The 18,357-nt window shown below is 38.9% G+C and overlaps 1 protein-coding gene across 1 annotated transcript in view; it reads left to right on the forward strand.

Annotated features, from left to right (window-relative positions):
• LOC143996451 (collagen alpha-6(VI) chain-like) overlaps positions 1-8,995 on the forward strand; it is a 357,097-nt gene extending 348,102 nt beyond the window's left edge. The window contains exons 39-40 of the mRNA XM_077491501.1: positions 3,845-4,005; positions 6,479-8,995. Coding sequence (XP_077347627.1) covers positions 3,845-4,005; positions 6,479-6,495 — 178 coding nt within the window. The 3' untranslated portion in view covers positions 6,496-8,995. The remainder of the gene's footprint in view (positions 1-3,844; positions 4,006-6,478) is intronic.
• Positions 8,996-18,357: the final 9,362 nt, after the last annotated feature.

Genomic DNA, 18,357 nt, shown 5'->3' on the forward strand with positions numbered 1-18,357 from the left:
GCAAATGGCCACAGCTTGCGGAGGGAAGAGCTGGGGTCATTGCTTCTCCTTCCAGCCGAACAGGAAGTGGGTCCTGAGACCGATATGGTCTCAGGGCCTGCCTCCTGATTGTCCGGGAGGAGAAGCAGGAAGACATTACCAAATACTAATTCTCTAATGTCACACTACTGCTCTGCGCCCGAACCCACCTTACTAGTAGCCCATTAGAGCGTCAGGCTCTAATTACGTGCTTCAAAAAAACAAACACACACAGTGAAATTAATGCATCCAGCACCCTGCATAGAGATTAGGTGCCAGGCGCATAGATTAGGGGGGCAGCGCCCCTGCGCCCCTTATGAGTGGGGTGCCACTGGTTGATATACTAAATGCAAATAGACTATTTACTTTGCAATGGAAGCTGAACTTTACAAGGGAATTTGCCCCAGAGCTTAGTAAATGAGGTGAAGTTCTGCTGACTTCCATCATCCAATTATGTGCAAGCAAAAATGCAGTTTTTTGTTTTCCTTACGTGTGATTGAGTATTGTTTGCATAGTGAAACTTCACTGCATACACTAAGCTCTGGGGCAATTTCCCTTGTGAATAGCCTATTTGCTTTTAGTAAATAATCCACAATGAGTGATGAAAATGATTGGTTTAGTATCATATAAATCATAGAGGGCTGTTTTGTAGGCAAATGGTGACTACACAGCTCATTACTGTCCCTATATTTGGGTAAATGTTTTTCTTTATATGCTTCTATGTTTCATGTTTTCAAGGACTTTACTAAGCTCAGGCTCTTGGTACATGTCCTGAGACTACTGGTCTGTTGTGTGGGTTCTGAGCCAGCAACACCTTTATGTACAATTATGGTTTAGTTCTCTGTCATCAGATCCATATGTAAGAGCTGACAAGGAGCACCGGATGATTTCCTCTTGCGCTGTCTATGATGACACCCTTATTCTATGGTGGAGTAATTACGGGGCAGGAGGATTGGCAGAGTTGTAGGTGTAGCAGAAATTTTTAGCCATTGAATGCTCGGAACCCATGACTCCAAATTTAACTCCAGATTACAACTTTGCCTCTTCAACATGAGTCAATCCAGGAAGTGTGTAGATGGGACCTAAGTTGGGTGCCGTGTACTGGGAGGAAATACTCGCTCACAGTGTATAGGGCCCAAAGCTCTTTTAAATATCTCTTGCACAGTTGGTTTGCAGCAACAGATAATCAGAATTTTAGCACTGATGTCAACAGTCCAGAGAATATACAGACTCTCAACATTTACAGTTTGTTACCAGAGGACAGCTTCTGTTATCAAAGATAGTGCCCCTTCTGGGCTTAGAAGAACATTCCTGCAGTCTGCACTGGCTCCACATCTCCATGACGCTTACTGGAGTGTGCATAATGAAGACGGCGTCTTCCCTAAGCTATCTCACCTTGCCAGGAACCTGACCCTGAGCTATTCACTGTTCCGCAAAAGCCGGTTCCTCTCCCTGCCATTCACTTGCCAGAAGTATGCCAAAATTATGTGGAGCCCCTTATTTAAAAGCTTACCTCAGCAAGTTGGCTGCCAAAGGGCACCAAAGGTTGCAGCATCCTATAAGACAGCTGCTCTTTCTGAGACATCAATGAAGTCCACAAGGGAGCAATTTCTCCTAACAAACTCTGTATGATGGCACAGGACCACCTACTGAATAGAAGAAAACCTGCACCTGCCCACAAGTTCACACTAGCAGACAAAAGAGTATATTGGGTTAATTCATGAGCTAAAGTTGATTCTAAGAATTTTCAGGGGGGGCTTAATGATGATCTTGCACCCTGCTGAAATGCTTAAAAAAATGAAAATCTGCAGAGCAAAAAAGTCACATAATATATTTACCTTTCACCGGCTTATTCCAATGGTGTCTAAGTGAGGGTGACGTCATTTGGGGGAGATCCTGGGAAGTATTTAGTAGCCCAAATCTCTTAAGAAGTCAATACTGCACTGTGCTTTGTGGCTTCCCATGAGATTTCAATCAATAAGCATTCCCTGGGATCCCCATGGCCAGAGGGTGATGTGTACTGTGGAAGCCAAGGGAAAAGTAAATATATTATCTAACTTTTCTCCCAGTGTTTTTTTTTTCGTTTAGTGCAATGTCTTAGCAAGAGGGAGTGGTTACACTAAATAAGCATACCTTGCATGCTTTGCAAGGTCTACTTTAATGGGTTCTTCATGTGCTGTAATGTAGCAGAAAACAGTTAAGTTGCCTGCTTTTCAGCTCAGCTGTGTAGCACAGACTCCCCAGGGAGCTGCTGAGTCATTGGGTCCTCCTGCTGCACCTAGTGGTGACTCACCTTGAACTTAAACTCACCAACACACCAGAAGTGTAAAGTAGAATTTGATTAATTTTTGTTACAGCAATATGGCAATACCAAACAATATAATAACAATCTCAAGAAACAGCTATAAATGACAACTGTGAGCTAACTGTAATTTTAATCGCTACTGGCCAGTATGGTCTAAGCACAGTCTGCTGAAAGTGGGTCCCAAACTCATGTTGGAGTGCTCTAGGAAGGTGCTCCAAAAGTCCTAAGCTGTCGCCCTGTGTGACAGCAAAGTATTTAAATAACAGGCATAAATGTAAAAAAAATACAGGTAGTCAAAAGGCCTCTCAGTACTACAGTCTCCCTGTTTCCTTGAGGCAAGACGAGAGGTTACCCCAAACGGGGCTCCCCTCTCAAGCCAGTGTCAGTTGGATTCATAGGTTTCTTCTGCTCTGGAGCTCTCAGTCCCTTCTGCAACACAACAAAACAGATTTGTAGAATATCCAAAAGAAATAACGTGATGCAAGACATACAGGGCAGATAATCAGGAATGCTTTTAAGAAATAAACTTACTTTTACTTGGAAATATAAGTTAAAATAATGTTCCGTAGTAGGCAACATAATATCTTTGTATGTTTTGCTTTTAAAAACAAAATTCGAAGAATAACTCTTATTAAAGTAAAGAACTGGATGATTAGAAAGTAAAAGGTTTATGGAATTAAAGGCCACAGGCCTCAAATAAATGATTTGAGTAGGTAGGTTATACTGGCCCTAGAGAGAATAATCTATAAATGCTACAAATGATCTAAGTTTTTACTTCAGTTACTGGATCATGTTCTGGTTAACTCCCAAGCAATAATTATTGCTTATTACACATTATATTTACCCTGTGTTTGTGAGGCCTTAAAGTGGTGAAAATCCTAATACATCTGGAGATGAGACACGTGCTTGCACGTGCTTACATGTGTGCAGTCCCAGACCAAAGCATATACAATTATGGTTGAGTATAGCTTAGTACAAGTAAAAAACATTGGGTATAGTCTGTAATTTCAAGTGATCTTTGAGGGGTTGTGTACAGCAATGGAGGAAAGAAAGCAAAGGCACTGGAGTCTGCCTTCTATGCAGTGGAAGAGTTAAGCTGACCATAGATGAATAGAATTTCAAATCAAAATTCTTGGGGGAAAGTCTTAGAAAAATTTGTATGAAGATTCAAATGTCATTCAAAAGATTGTGTTTGCTTTTAACATTTGATTTTGGAATGAATGGACTTTCCCAAATGAAAACCACATACACTGTTCAAAATGTGTTTGTTTAAGAAACATTTTCCATCCTGCTCCTTTGAATTTTCTTGTCACTGCAGTTGAAAACGAACGTCAATTTAACCAATTTAAACAAACTTTCTTAGAACATTCACTTCCTATGAATTTTTGTTCCAAATGCTACCCATCTATGGCCAGCTATAGTTATGATTTCCTTTAACAGAAGTTCACTTCAAAGAAACATCAGAATAATCAAATTGGATGATGTGAGCTATCATATCATCAACATATTGTTTCTTCACAGATCATATGAAGAAGAACTGGGAAGTGAACTGCACCGTCGTGCATCAATAAACTGGATGGCCAAAGATGAAAGCGGTGACTTTAACAGCATGGATCCTCTTTTGTCATTGACACTCGATCCAGTAAGCTCTCATAATCAAAGTGAACTACCCAACAATTCTGGTAAGAGAACAGAATGGAATTTGAAATTGGATTGTACAAAAGCTTATGTACAAAGACTTTTTGTGCATTAAGAATAATAGTAACTCATAAGTAAAACTCATTAACTTGAGCAGGACCCTCATAATTTTTATTTGCATTTATGTATGTTTACTTATAACTTATTTTTTATCATTAGAATTAATAAACATAACATGTACCTGCAGATATAATATACTGACAAAATAAGTGGAGCTTATTTTGGAACAGGATGGTTGTCACATGCTCTCCTATATCAGAAATACACAGTATTTCTCAGGGCTCTGGTGTCAGATATGGATAATAGGGGAGTGCAGAAAAGTTTAAAAAAGTGCCTCTTAGGTATTACTTTCCCAATATTTATGTACTGTATGTGTCTGTTGGCCTACCTTCAATGCTAAACATCTTAGTGTAATAGATAAAGAGCATGAATAGCCTCGGTGGAATTGTGAATTAGCACAAATATATCAAAATTCATACTTTTGTTTATTGACGTAAAATCAACAAACATATAAAAATCAAGTAAGACTACAGGGCTGACCAGGAACCTGGCAGAATCTTAATATTTACCTAGAATATCTAGTATGCACATAGGCATATACACATATATAAACGCTGTTGTACATGGATACCATTTCTCCACCTACAACAGAAGAACAAGCAATATTTTAAGCTTTTTTGGCTGTAATGTATGATGATAGCAAATACAGAACTGTATTGCATTGCTTATTAATGATGGATTTTCAGAGCACTTCTTTAACACAATATCCAGCCAGTTCAGCTGTTTTCACCTAACTTCTAGTTATAAATAGGGATGAGCTGCCAGTTTGAATTTTGCTTGTTCAGAGATTTGGTAAACAGTTAAACTATATGGGTGTTCGCCTGAGCAGAACCTCTGCCGATAGTGGGAAGTGAAACATGCAGCCTGGCTGGCCAATAAAAGGGAATATGATTGTGTGCTTCAGTCTTCTATGCAATTTGTTTGACAATCCCTTGCCTCCTAGCGTGGAAAATGGCCATCTAAGCCAACTGCTCAGTTTACTGATTTGACAAGCTAGAGTGAATACTGTTGTTGCTGTTGTTTTAGTTATGGGTGTATTCCTCAAGCAGCAAATATGGGATGCCAGCTAGATCTTTTGTTTATAGTTAGGAGAACACGTCTGCTTGCAAAATAAAGCTGTAAATGCACTGGATCGAATCTTCTTCACAACTACATCATATATGGATTTTCTGTTCTTGCACAGGAAATACTTTAGCAAAGATTACAGGACCTAATCAGTTTGAACTTGTGATTCAAAAGCGTACAAAGATCCCTACATAAATGTTGAGGTACAAACTTTAAAAAGTATGTCAATTGTACACTACTTTTGTTTTCTGCAAAAAATAAATACGGATTCTTACATCCATACAAATTTAGCTTGAATCACAAGTTGATATCTCTCTGTTCCTAATTTCTGCTACAAGTTTTTAGTCTTTTGAGGGCAGAAGATCAATTATGTCCTAGAAATAGGTCAAATGATGAATCATTGCTTTTATGAGTGATTTATCATTAAATGTATGCTATGAAAGACCAGCAGCAATTGATCCCACTTGATTGTCACCACATATCTAACCTTCATTTTGCTCATGCAGGGAAAAGAAGCTAGAGGTTTGTTTAGATACCCTTCCCAACAACACATAATTAGCTTTCCTTCTCTCCCCCCTGGGAGCTAAGAAAAAAAATGAACTTCCAGATATGGAGGCATGCGTACGTAACTCCATGTGACAGTGCAAGACCTAGAACAAAAAGACCCCTAAGTGAACAAGAGAGACCCCCCCCCAGAGGCAGGGTGGAAGGAACCTGAGGACCACACATCCTCCCCCTAGACGTCAGGGCAAGCCCGATGGACTCACACCTTTCATCTGTGAGAAAACACACACAAAAGTGACAAACAGAGGGAGAAAATAAGGCCTGGTAGACAGAAATTGCCCCTGGACTTAGCCAAAAAGCCTAGCCCTAAATGGCAATGTGCAGCAAATTTGGTGCTGTGACCATGTGTTCTGTTCACACCATGGGGTCCCACACCCAAGTGTTACTAAGAGCACCCCTAGAGTGACCACTCCCAGGGGGCGCAGACACCGCAGACATTCTGCCCTCCCAGCCCATGGCCAGACAAGGTAAAACTATCAAATCAGGGGTAATGGGCTCTTCCAGCTTTCCCAAGGGAATTACTCTAATGCCCCAACTGCCTGTGGGCACCCCTTTGGGTTCCAGCCAGTACTAACCTTCCAAGCCCCCTTGACAGCACAGAACCACCACTAGATCACTGATAAGAACAAATACTACAACTGATCTTAGCCAAAAGGCTGAGAACCGATATTTGTACTATTAGTTATCTATTAAGCCATTTTTCATATAAATTTACGATATTTTGATACAATTCATTGAAATAACAAGGGTAAATCTATTTGTTTTCAGATAATGGAAAAAGGTGAATATCTAATGGAATTTGCATACAAAATTAGGAAGAATGCAGATTATGAAGAAAGATGAAACAGGTTAAGTCTCAGGACATCATGGAGCAGAAATCAATGTGACCAAAATATATTTTAAAATGTTTTTTTTTTTTTTTTTGTTATAGCAGGGCTGGACAGATTACAGTACCCAAATATCAAATGTTCCAATTACCTGTTTGAGCCTTTTGCCTGCTGACTCTACCATGCGTTTTGAATTTATTTGTATACCCCAGCTTTAAAAAATATAATTTAAAGAAAACAAATTATTTTGATACAACATTTTGTAGTGTGTTTTATAAATGCATTTTTTTTCAAACCTATTTTGATTTCCATATTTTTGTGCTTACATGTTTCAGAAGTGAAGGTAAAAATGCTGTCAGCAGTTTTGTTCCCAACACTGCTGTCAGTGGAAACAACACACAGTGATTCAGTATACAATTAACTTTTAAGAATGGATCTTAACATGTAATGTGATTTTCCTGTGCTACATAAAGAGTATAAACAGCTTCACGTGCCATCAGTGTGAAAAGACCCTGATACAAAAGTCTATTAAATAGGCTTCAGGTTTACCTGTATCTGAAAAAGTGTGTATTATTGAATAGCTGTGACAATAATTCACATATAGATTACTGTGACAAAATACAAATTTTCCATATTATACTAAGTCATTGCCAATATGGCTTCAGTACAGAGTATATGGCGGAGATTTCAAAAGCAGGTGCTATGTCTGCTTCCATATTATTCTGAGGACTGTACACGATCCCTAAGAAAAAAATAAAAGTCTACTTCAAGTCTACTACTTTTATATTGGTTACAGAAATAAAAGCATGTGCTGACTTCCATACTTAACACTTGATAAAATTACAAACATTAGTACTGTAAAACATTATCAGCTTATACATACAATGGAATAATTAGCAATATACTGATTAAATATTTCAGATGGAGCTGGAGTGTGCTTTTGTATGCTTGCTATTTGCTTTTTATAGCAACTCTCTTCAACCCATTCCTGTTTACCGAGTCGGTATGGGTGTGGGATCTTCCCCTGGATGCCCATACTGAGGCACACTTGGGAGGCCCTCATGATTTGCCTAACCAGCATCACCAACAGCCAGTTCCATACCTTCCTCAGGCCTTATGACAAAAGACCCTAAAAGCAGACACACCCAACACAGTACTGAACCAGTTGATTTACTGTACATCTATACATACTTTGTAATCCCAATGGCGGGGGCACATGCTTTTGTTACAAACAGATAGAGAACAGCATAATGTTTAGGGTATGCCAGCGTTTTATATTTCAAGCCAAAGGAAAGTGAGTGGTCCCATTAGTCCTGCACCTCTCCTTATTAGCTTTCCATCTAAGGGGAAGCTATACGAAGCTAAAGCTTTAAACCTTTGCAAGCTCTGGGCCTTGCAATGCTTCCCATAACTCCCAGACTTTCATCAGACTATATACATAAAGCCCTCTTACCCAAGATGCCCCACACGGGTAAGGGCAGGGCTGGCAAATCATAACTATCTAGAAAGCAGGAGGCCCTCGGAGGAGCGGAGGGGACGATTTGGGCGATGTCTGCAGATGAGGTTGGTGATGTAGATGGGGTGAGGTTGTGGATGGCTTTGTATGTTATGGTTAGCATTTAGAATTTTACACGGTGGGGTAGGGGAAGCCAGTGAAGGGATTGGCAGAGAGGGGCAGCAGTCATGGAACGATTAGTGAGGTGTATTAGTCTAGCAGCAGCATTCATAATATACTGAAGGTGGGATAGCCTACTTAAGGTTAGGCCATTAAGGAGAGAGTTGCAGTAGTCAAGGCAGGAAATAATCAAGGAGTATACTCATAGATATCCTCATACTTTAATTCATGAGTTTTTTTGATTTATAACTTTGACTGCAAATGTTTGATTTGCACATTTCTAATGAATATCAAGTTGTGCAAACTACTGCAGACACTCCATATTATTTGTTATACATTCAGTAAACAAAATATCTGAATTATTGGTCAGTGCAACAAAATCGCACTTTACATTGTATGTATATGCATTTAATAGGTACATTTTAATGTGTGTAGCTTGTGTGTGTAGCTGGATTGAAAGATTTTAGATTGTCACCATCCAGTACTATAACACAGTCAACATTTTAATTTTGGCTTATTTGTTACTGCAAAGGATACAGGCCCCTTGTGCTGGAACACAAAAAAAATAAATTGTATATTTTTTGTAACTATCACAATGAAATATGTTATTACGGAATGTTATGTATTACTCTAAAAGAATGTCCACCTATGATCTATAAATCATGAAAAAAAAACATTTTTCTTTTTATAAATGAATGAGTTGACCTCATGGAACAGATGTTACTTTTACACATATCACTAAATCAAAAAAATTGGCAAATGTTCAGTTTTAAAATTGTATGTGTCAAGATGTTTGTTGTGAAAAAGCATAATGTGACCTTTGAAATAAAGCCAGAAAAAGAATGCTGATTCCATTTTACTTTATTTAAACTTTGATTGGTTATAACAGATAGCTGCAAAATTAACAAGATTTAGCACCATTCATTCAGGAAATACCCTTATGCAAGCCACTGTTTTTGCCCAGGATGTCGTTTAAATAAACTCTACTGCAACAATCATGACAAATGATTTTAGGATACAACATAATCAATTAGTAAAGTCAAATCTTATTGCAATATGTCAGTTACTCTAGTAGACTTCTACACGTATCCCTCTGGTCCGTCCACTTACTAAAGTCATTACAACAGTTTGTTTTCGACATTATGGATAGCTCCAGATGATGAGAAGTACTCTAAGGTAGGACCAGAAATTTGCAAGATCTCACTTCTGAAGTCTTAATATCCTCAAAAGACAGAATCCCATGGAAGGCCTCACCTTTAAGGCAGCCTTTTTGTTCATCACATGTGTTAGACACTTTTCTTGTTTTGCACAAGAACAGGGTGGCTATGAGGCCAAAACCTTCCATTTTGTGTAAGGTGATTACCTCCTTTCACCTTTTCTGTCCCAACCCAAAATATGCCCTACATTGACAGGATGTTGTCAGGGCTGTCAGGGTGTACCTGAAGGCTACAGCATCTATTGGAAAGAGTAGGTCCCTCCTGGATCACTCCTTAATACTTGCTAAAAACAAAACCCGCTATGCCTCTTACTAAATACCTTGGACTATCTACTTTCCAAAAAGGGGTCATTTGGGGGATATTTGTTCTGTCCTGACATTTTTGGGCCTCAAGAAATGAGATAGGCCATCAGTACATCAGGGTTGACCAATTTTCAGATATATAGCATAGTTTGTGGACTCTAAAACTTTCCTACAGTCTAGGGCTGCAACTAACGATAATTTTCATAATCGATTAGTTGGCCGATTATTGTTTCGATTAATCGATTAATCGATTAATCGGATAATAACCTTAAAAAAAAGTGTGGTGTATAATTTAGTTAATATGTAAAGTTTAAAAAAAAGACAATTTATTCTTAAATATCTCAATGCAGTGGTAAATATAAATAACCAACTATATGGTTAGGGAGCAAAATATCTAATCCACTCTGAGAATAACAGATAGAAGAGATATATACAGTAGTATATATATATTAGAGGGGATATATACTGTATATACGCTTAGAGGAGATATACTGTATATACTATTAGAAGAGATATAATGTATATACTATTAGAGGGGAGATATAATGTATATACTATTAGAGGAGAGATATACTGTATATACTATTTGAGGAATGATATAGTGTATATACTATAAGAGGGTATATAGTGTATATACTATTAGAGGATATATAATAGATATACTATTAAAGGGTCAATCTAGTAAATATCATCAGATTCATTAAATTTAACCCCATTTTGTTACTGGCCGATTAATCGATTATGAAAATAGTAATCGATTAATTTCATAATCGATTAGTTGTCGATTAATCGATTAGTTGTTTCAGCCCTACTACAGACTAAATAATATATAGTGATTTGTTTTTCAACAAAGAAATGTAGCAGAATACATTTTGGCCTAAATTTATTTGCAAAATTTTATAACAAGATTAAAGACAATCCTTTTTTTCCAAAATGTTGTGTCTTTTTTTTGTTTATTTAGCGAAAAATAAAAAACTCAGTGGTTAGTAAATACAACCAAAAGAAAGCTCTAGTTGTGTGAACAAAATGATGACATTTTAGCTGGGTACAGAGTTGCATGACTGCGTAATTTTCAAATTATTCAAAAGTGAGAAAGTGCTGAAAGCTGAAAATTGGCCTAGGCAGCAAGGGGGTAAAGTGCCCGGTATTGAAGTGGTTAAAGATCTTTGGGTGCAGAGACCACTCCCCCAGGTCTAGGCATTAGAAATTTCAGCTAAATTGTCCATTCCCAGATTGTGTACTATTGAGAGGGATGGACTGTAAGATTTTGACAAAACAGTATTTGATTTGTTTCTTTTAGGGATGCTGGGCTTCTGGTTCCCCCTTAGGCATACACGACTACTGTGGCATTGTCCGATTCTACTTTGACTGAGAGGTGCATTGTTGTAGACACGGTCTGATAGCTCTCATTTGCAGAATGTTGATGGGTAGTCGTGTGGGGACCACGTACTCTGAACAGTCAGTGAGTTTTAAACTCTGCCCCAGCCTTTGAGGCTTTCGTCCATCACTACCACATTCCAAGTCTTGTGAGGAAATGACTTCCCTAATTCCAGGGATTGGAGATCCACCATTTTCAGGGAGATCTTCATCTAACTGGACAAAAACATTGGGCAATGATTTGAATCTCTTGCTCTACATCTTGAAGATACTGGAATGAAACTAGACAAAGAGAAGTGCTTTGAAAGAGGCCATCATAAGGCCCAAAACCTTATAGCAAAAGTGTCTTGAGGGTCCAAGAGCTGGATATTAGGGAGGAAACTGTCTCCTGAAGGAGAAAGATTTTGGGCTGGGCTGTGACCAAGATTAGACTCAGGTAATCAAGATGATGAGAAGGCTGGAGGGCAGACTTTAGAAAGTTGATTATTCAACCGAAGGTTTAAAGAATATTAAATCAAAATAATGCAGTGCTGTGTGAATGCATCCTCCATACCGTTGTATCAAGATCACTGAAAAGGTGAATAGAAAGTGCTAAAGTGCCTCAGGTTAAAATGAAACATACATTTCATTAATATATATAAATAAACCATTTGAACTGGTAAGTGAATGAAATATTGCACAGTGCTCCAAACCGATCCACAGTGAAAATTCGTTTTGAAAAATTGGTGTGCCGCAAAGGAAGCACCATGAAAGTGTGAGTATTCTGACGTTTTTACTTTTAATAAATTTGTGTTTAAAACGATAATACACTATCCAGCCTCATGTTTATTTGAATCAAGGAAAGTTTCATTGGATTTATCTGGGGATCCCACAGAGACCATTACACTAAGAGCCCAGAGGTGGTTCAGCTGCTTTGCCAGACCAAACTTAGTTGTGCTGTCACATACTCTGAGGTGAGCACAATCACACGGGCGGGAACACGTGTTTGAAGTCACTGTATCATTGTTTGGAGCACCATTACAAAGGCACAAAATTTGGACTGCAGAGAACTTCAGTATCAACTACTTGCACATGGACTTGCTTAATATAACTTTTTCAAAACTAATTTTCACTGTGAATAGTTTTGGAGCACTGTGCAATATTGCATTCACTTACCAGTTCAAATGGTTTATGTATATCTATTCATGAATTGTATGTTTGATTTTAACCTAAGGCACTTTAGCAGTTTTTATTCACCTTTTCAGTGATCTTGATACTACGATATTGAGGATGCATTCACACAGCTCCACATTGTTTTGATTTCATATTTTTTTGCACAAATTATGGGAGTGTGATCAATGCTTAGTGGCTGTATATTAGTTTTCACATAATTGAACATTTATATTTTTTTAAAACTTCCATTACACATGGGCTTAGGTGCGACTATGTATTGATCAATTCTTTGGTAGCTCTCAAGATTTCTGGTTTATAAAGATTTGAAGTAATTGGATAGTCCTTGGTAAGTTGGCAGACAAGGTCCTTTAGCAAGATGTCATCCTAGTAACCCTTGAAATGAATGCCCCAAATTCATAGAAAAGACAGAGCAGGGAAAGCAATTTTGTGAACACTGGCGTGATGAGAGAATTAAAATTTGGAAATAAGCATCTTGTATGTCTACAGATGCTAGCATTTCCCCTTGTCTGAAGAAAGCAATGATACATTCCAGATGGATCCTTTGAAATGTAAGAAAGCAAAGAATTTTGTTTAGGGATTTTAGGTTCAGCATTTGGGAGATGTCCCATTTGATTCTAGCACTGTGAACAGGTTTGAATAGAAACATTAAAATTGGTACAACCACTCCTTGTGCCTGGAGTTGGTGCAGGGAAGTCATAATTTTTTTCTTCTCTTGTACTGAAGCTGGCAGATTTGAAGGTAAAAAGTGAGGAGGGAGTAGAAATAGAAAATGTAAAAGAAGGATGAAAGTACTGCACTAAACCTAAAAATGGTAAATGAAAGCGGCTAACACCCAAAGTTTAAAGCAATATGTGATAAAATAAATGTAGTGCTAAAGACATGTACTCATAAATGAGAACATGAAATCAAGTGGCAAAGATTGAAACAATCCACACAAACAAAAAATGATACCAATGCACACAAATGAAATCTTGTGAAATAAACACAAATTGGGCCAGTGTAACACAATAGAATGTGAAACAAAGTCCATATAATGGATGCATAAAAAGTGGAAAAAATGTCTATACTTCGTTTCTGGATGGGCTGGCAAATATCTGGTCTTGATACACCAGTTGGTAGGGTACTCTTACCAGATATGGTGGACACACATACCGTAAGGCAGTGGGTCAAACGAGCTCATAATCCTGCTGAGAATATCACACTGGATATGATGTTCAATGGACCATTCCAAACCACAAGACCGTAAGGGACCGACAGCTAGCAGTCAGATGGATCCAAGACCCGTCCTCGAGAGAATGGTAAATTAATGGTAGGTAGCATCCAAATAGAAGACAAAGAAAAAGGTGCTCCACATGGTGCAGATCAATCCAACATGATTTTATTGGGGCATAAAAAATCTCACAACAATATGCAAGATATGCGATAAAAGTGATCACAATAAACAATAAAATGAGCTAAAAGCAATGTGAGGGGCAAAAAATGAGCAAACCTGATGCGTTTGGACTGCAAAGTCTTCAACAGGGGCATAGAAATAGAAACTCTATCCACCTCTTTGAAATTATTAAGTGGACACAAAGGTCTAGGATGTCCTGGATCCAAATGTCCCCCTACTGAGAGGAATGGGGGTGTTCCTTCATTGTGAAAAGGGCTTTTGGGAAGGCTTGGTAGGTCAGGGCTTAAAGCAAAAGCAAGTGTTAAAGTGGAAGTAAACTACCCTATCGTTTTCAGCCAAGGAAGCTGCCATCTTTGCCTCTGTTTAATCTTCAACTGCTATGGTGCTGCACATGTGATTCGTTATGACACCGGCCATTGGATGGTTTGATAGTTTGGCTGAGAACACAGCCAATGTGCAGTTAGCATTCCCGGCATGCCTTTTTTTTAACTGTTTAAATCGATGGGTTTACTTCCACTTTAAGCCCTGGTTTAGAGGTTGACAGCTTGATAGAATGGAAAGATCACTTGAGGTAAAAGCCGAAGGAGCAGAAGACTAATGCCCTGTACACACAGTCGGACATTCCGACCACGAAATCTGTCAGATTTTTTCTGAGGTATTTTGTCTGAAACTTGTGTTGCATACACACGGTCGCACAAAGCTGTCGGAAAATGTGATTGTTCTGAACGAGGTGACGTCAAACACGTACGTCGGGACTATCAACGGGTCAGTAGCCAATAGCTTTTCCATCGGAATTTCAGACTGTGTGTATAGGGCATTAGGCTTTTTCTTTTGGAGTAAAATTCCAAAATGGATTCAATATATTATTTTCCTCAAAATTCTACAAACAATACCCCATAATGACAACACAAAAGAAGTTGGAAATCTTTGCAATTTTATTAAAAATAAAAAAAAATCACATGTACATAAATATTCACAGCATTAGCCATGACACACAAAATTGAGCTCAGATGCATCCTATTTCCACTAATCATCCTTGAGATGTTTGTACTTGATTGGAGTCTACCTGTTGTAAATTCAGTTGATTTGGACATGATTTAGAAAGGCACAAACCTGTCTATATAAGGTCCCACAGTTAACAGTGAATGTCTGAGCACAAACCAAGCCACGTCCAAGGAATTGCCTGTAGACCTCTGAAACAGGATTGTATCGAGGCACAGATCTGAGGAATCGTACAAAAAAATTTCTGCAGCATCAAAGGTCCCAATGAGCACAGTGGCCTCCATCATCAGTAAATGGAAAAAGTTTGGAACCACCAGGACTCTTGAGAGAGCCACTCGGTCAAACTGAGCATTTGGGGCAGAAGGGCCTTAGTCAGGGAGGTGACCAAGAACCGATTGGTCACTCTGACAGTGCTCCAGCGTTTCTCTGTGGAGAGAGGAGAAACTTCCAGAAGAACAACCATCTCTGCAGCACTCCACCAATTAGGCCTGTATGGTAGAGTGGCCAGACAGAAGCCACTCTTCAGTAAAAGGCACATGACAGCCTGCCTGAAGTTTGCTAAAAGGCACCTGAAGGACTCTCAGACCATGAGAAACTAAATTCTCTGGTCTGATGAAACAAAGATTGAATTCTTTGGCCTGAATGGCAAGCGTCATGTCTGGCACCAGGTACCGATCATCACCTGGCCAATACCATCCCTACAGTGAAGCATTGTGGTGGCAGCATCATGCTGTGGAGATGTTTTTCAGTGGCAGGAACTGGGAGACTAGTCGGGATCGAGGGGAAAATGAATGCAGCAATGTACAGAGAGACATCCTTGATTCAAACCTGCTCTGGACCTGAGACTGGGGAAAAGGTTCATCTTCCAACAAGAAAACGGCCCTAAGCACATAGCCAAGATAACAAAGGAGTGGCTTCCGTACAACTCAAAGTATTGAGCAAAGGCTGTGACTACTTATGTACATGTGATTTTTTATTTTTAATAAATTTGCAAAGATTTCAAACAAACATCACATTGTTATTATGGGGTATTGTTTGTAGAATTTCAAGGAAAATAATACATTTAATTCATTTTGGAATAAGGCTGTAATTTATGTGAAAAAAATGTGTCAAGTGCTGTGAATACTTTCTGGATGCACAGTATGTTTATCCAAAGCATGGCAAACAGCTGAAACACATACATAGGATTTGTAATCCTGTTCAGCTACTCTCAAGTCCTGGAAAACAAAGAAAAAGCAGCACACTGAAAATGTTTTCAAATACATTTTTGGTAATGTCTTTCTTTATTAACATAAACACTGGATTAGGAGGGCTACTGCATCAAATCGCAACTCTGGCGCCCTATTTCTCCAGGTCCCTCCTTTTTTTCTAGCTTGTAGTACAGTAAGCCCCTGTACACACGGTCGGAGATTTTGCCAACCAAATCCGTCGGATTTAGTCCGACGGATTGTGTCCGAAACTGTTGCATACACACGGTCGGGCCAAGTTGGCGGAAAATCCGATCTTTCAGAACGTGATGACGTAATTTCTTTACGATGGGACTACATTCAGGCTAGTAGCCAATAGCTTTGATGTAGGAATTTGATCTGAGCATGCGTGGCACTTGGTCCGATCAAAATTCTCTACACATGATCGGAATATGTCCGACCGGCCCAGTTGGTCGGGAAATATTTCCAACATGTTGGAAAATTGGGTCCGACGGATATTCCGATGGAATCAGCCCGATGCATACCACACACAGTCGGATTATCCGACGACACGGTCCGATAGGACACATTCCGACGGATTCTCCGACCGTGTGTACAAGGGCTTACTGTGAAGCAGCACAAATGCCAAGCATACCAGAATGCTCTTGACAATTTGCAACCACTGGCTTCTAGATTCTTGCTTAAATAATTGGAAAGCAGTTATGGCAGTTATGCTGTTTGAGTTTTAGTTTAATGGCTAAGGTGGTGGGGTTCATTGAATATCCTTCCTTGCATATGTATATCCTTGCTTTGAAGCTTTGTGAACTCAATATCATTGATTAATAAATACCAAAAGGCAGTGATAAATCCAAAAAACAGTACTTTGAAGAAAAAAAATACCACATATTATTAAAAATTAAATAAAGTGCAGCAAAACAGTTCAAGCTCAATAAACATACATGCAAATAATAATAAAAATGGTTTCTTATTTTGCAAATAGTCCATGATTAATAGCTTATATACAGTGGATCTAAAAAGTCTACACACCTGTCAAAAGGTCAGGTTTCTGGGATGTAAAAAAATGAGACAAGTATAAATAATTTCAGAACTTTTTCCACCTAACCTGACCTATAAACTGAACAACTCAGTTGAACAACAAACATATTTTAGGTAGAGGGAAGTAAAAATAAAAAATAAAGTACTGTTTTTCTTTAGCTGGAACAGGGGCATTATTCAAGGTAGAACAGTTCCAAATACCAGTCAATATTGGCACAAAACCTTCATGCTTTAGCTAGAAAGCTGAACATGAAGAGGAACTTCATCTTTCAGCAAGACAATGACCCAAAGAATACATCCAAATCAAGAAAAGAATGGCCACACCAGAAGAAGATTAAAGTTTTGGAATGGCCCAGCCAGAGCCCAGACCTGAATCTGATTGAAAATCTGTGGGGTGATCTGAAGAGGGCTGTGCACAGCAGATGCCCTCGCAACCTGACAGATTTGGTGCGTTTTTGCAAAGAAGAGTGGGAAGATATTGCCAAGTCAAGATGTGCCATGCTGATAGACTCATACCCAAAAAAAAGTCTGAGTGCTGTAATAAAATAAAAAGGTGCTTCAACAAAGCATTAGTTTAAGGGTGTGCGCATTTATGCACCCAAATTATTTTATTTTTCTATTTTTACTCCCCCCTAAAGATTTCAGTTTGTTTTGCCAACCTGTACCTGGGGGAGTGGGAACGTTCTTTCCTTTCAGATGACAATCTGCAATCACTTACTGGGCATATCATTTCATGGTTTTGTTATATAGATGATATACTGCTGATCTGGGAGGGCTCTCCTAAATCTCTGAATTCTCTTATTGCGGCTATGAACAGTAATACCTTTATTCTCAATTTCACCATGACCTATAGTGAAACAGCAATTACCTTTCTAGATGTCACTATTACCAAAAATGAGGATGGTGGTCTCTCCAGTGGGCTTTATCATAAGTCCACTGCGGGGGACACCATACTCCACCACCAATCCAGATCTTCCCCTTGGAAGACATGTTAGAGATTGCCCCCAGAGCACCTTTCCCCGGATCCATTTTACCATCTTAGATCAGGTTCACACGAACTCCAGGGGGAAGGCTGGAACAAACTTCTACTCCAAAGAGAGGTGCGTTGGATCTCTGAATTATGGGCAACCCTGCCCCGAGCCTTAATACCCAACTTAGCTTCCGTTCCTTCTTGGGCTGGATTCACACCTATGCATTTTTAGTGCATTTTGCAGATTTGCACTACAGAATGTGTTCCATAGGAAACCATGTTAAATGGACTGTAGTACAAATCTGCAAAATGCAAAAAGCACTAAAAATGCATATGTGTGAATCCAGCCTTAGAAGTGTTTTGTGAAAAAGAATGACATAGCAGTTCAACACAACATATGAGTGCAAAATTATGTAAGAAATATATCGTGCTGACACCGAATAAACAGCAGCCAGCACAGCAATTGACAAAAATGCAAAACTAGTGATTATAACAATTGTGCAGCGCTAGTGAAAAAAATCTGCAAGG

The sequence above is a fragment of the Lithobates pipiens genome, unplaced genomic scaffold (assembly GCF_037356315.1).
Source record: "Lithobates pipiens isolate NorthernLeopardFrog02 unplaced genomic scaffold, aLitPip1_a1.2 Scaffold_19, whole genome shotgun sequence".
NCBI classification, from domain to species: Eukaryota; Metazoa; Chordata; class Amphibia; order Anura; family Ranidae; genus Lithobates; species Lithobates pipiens.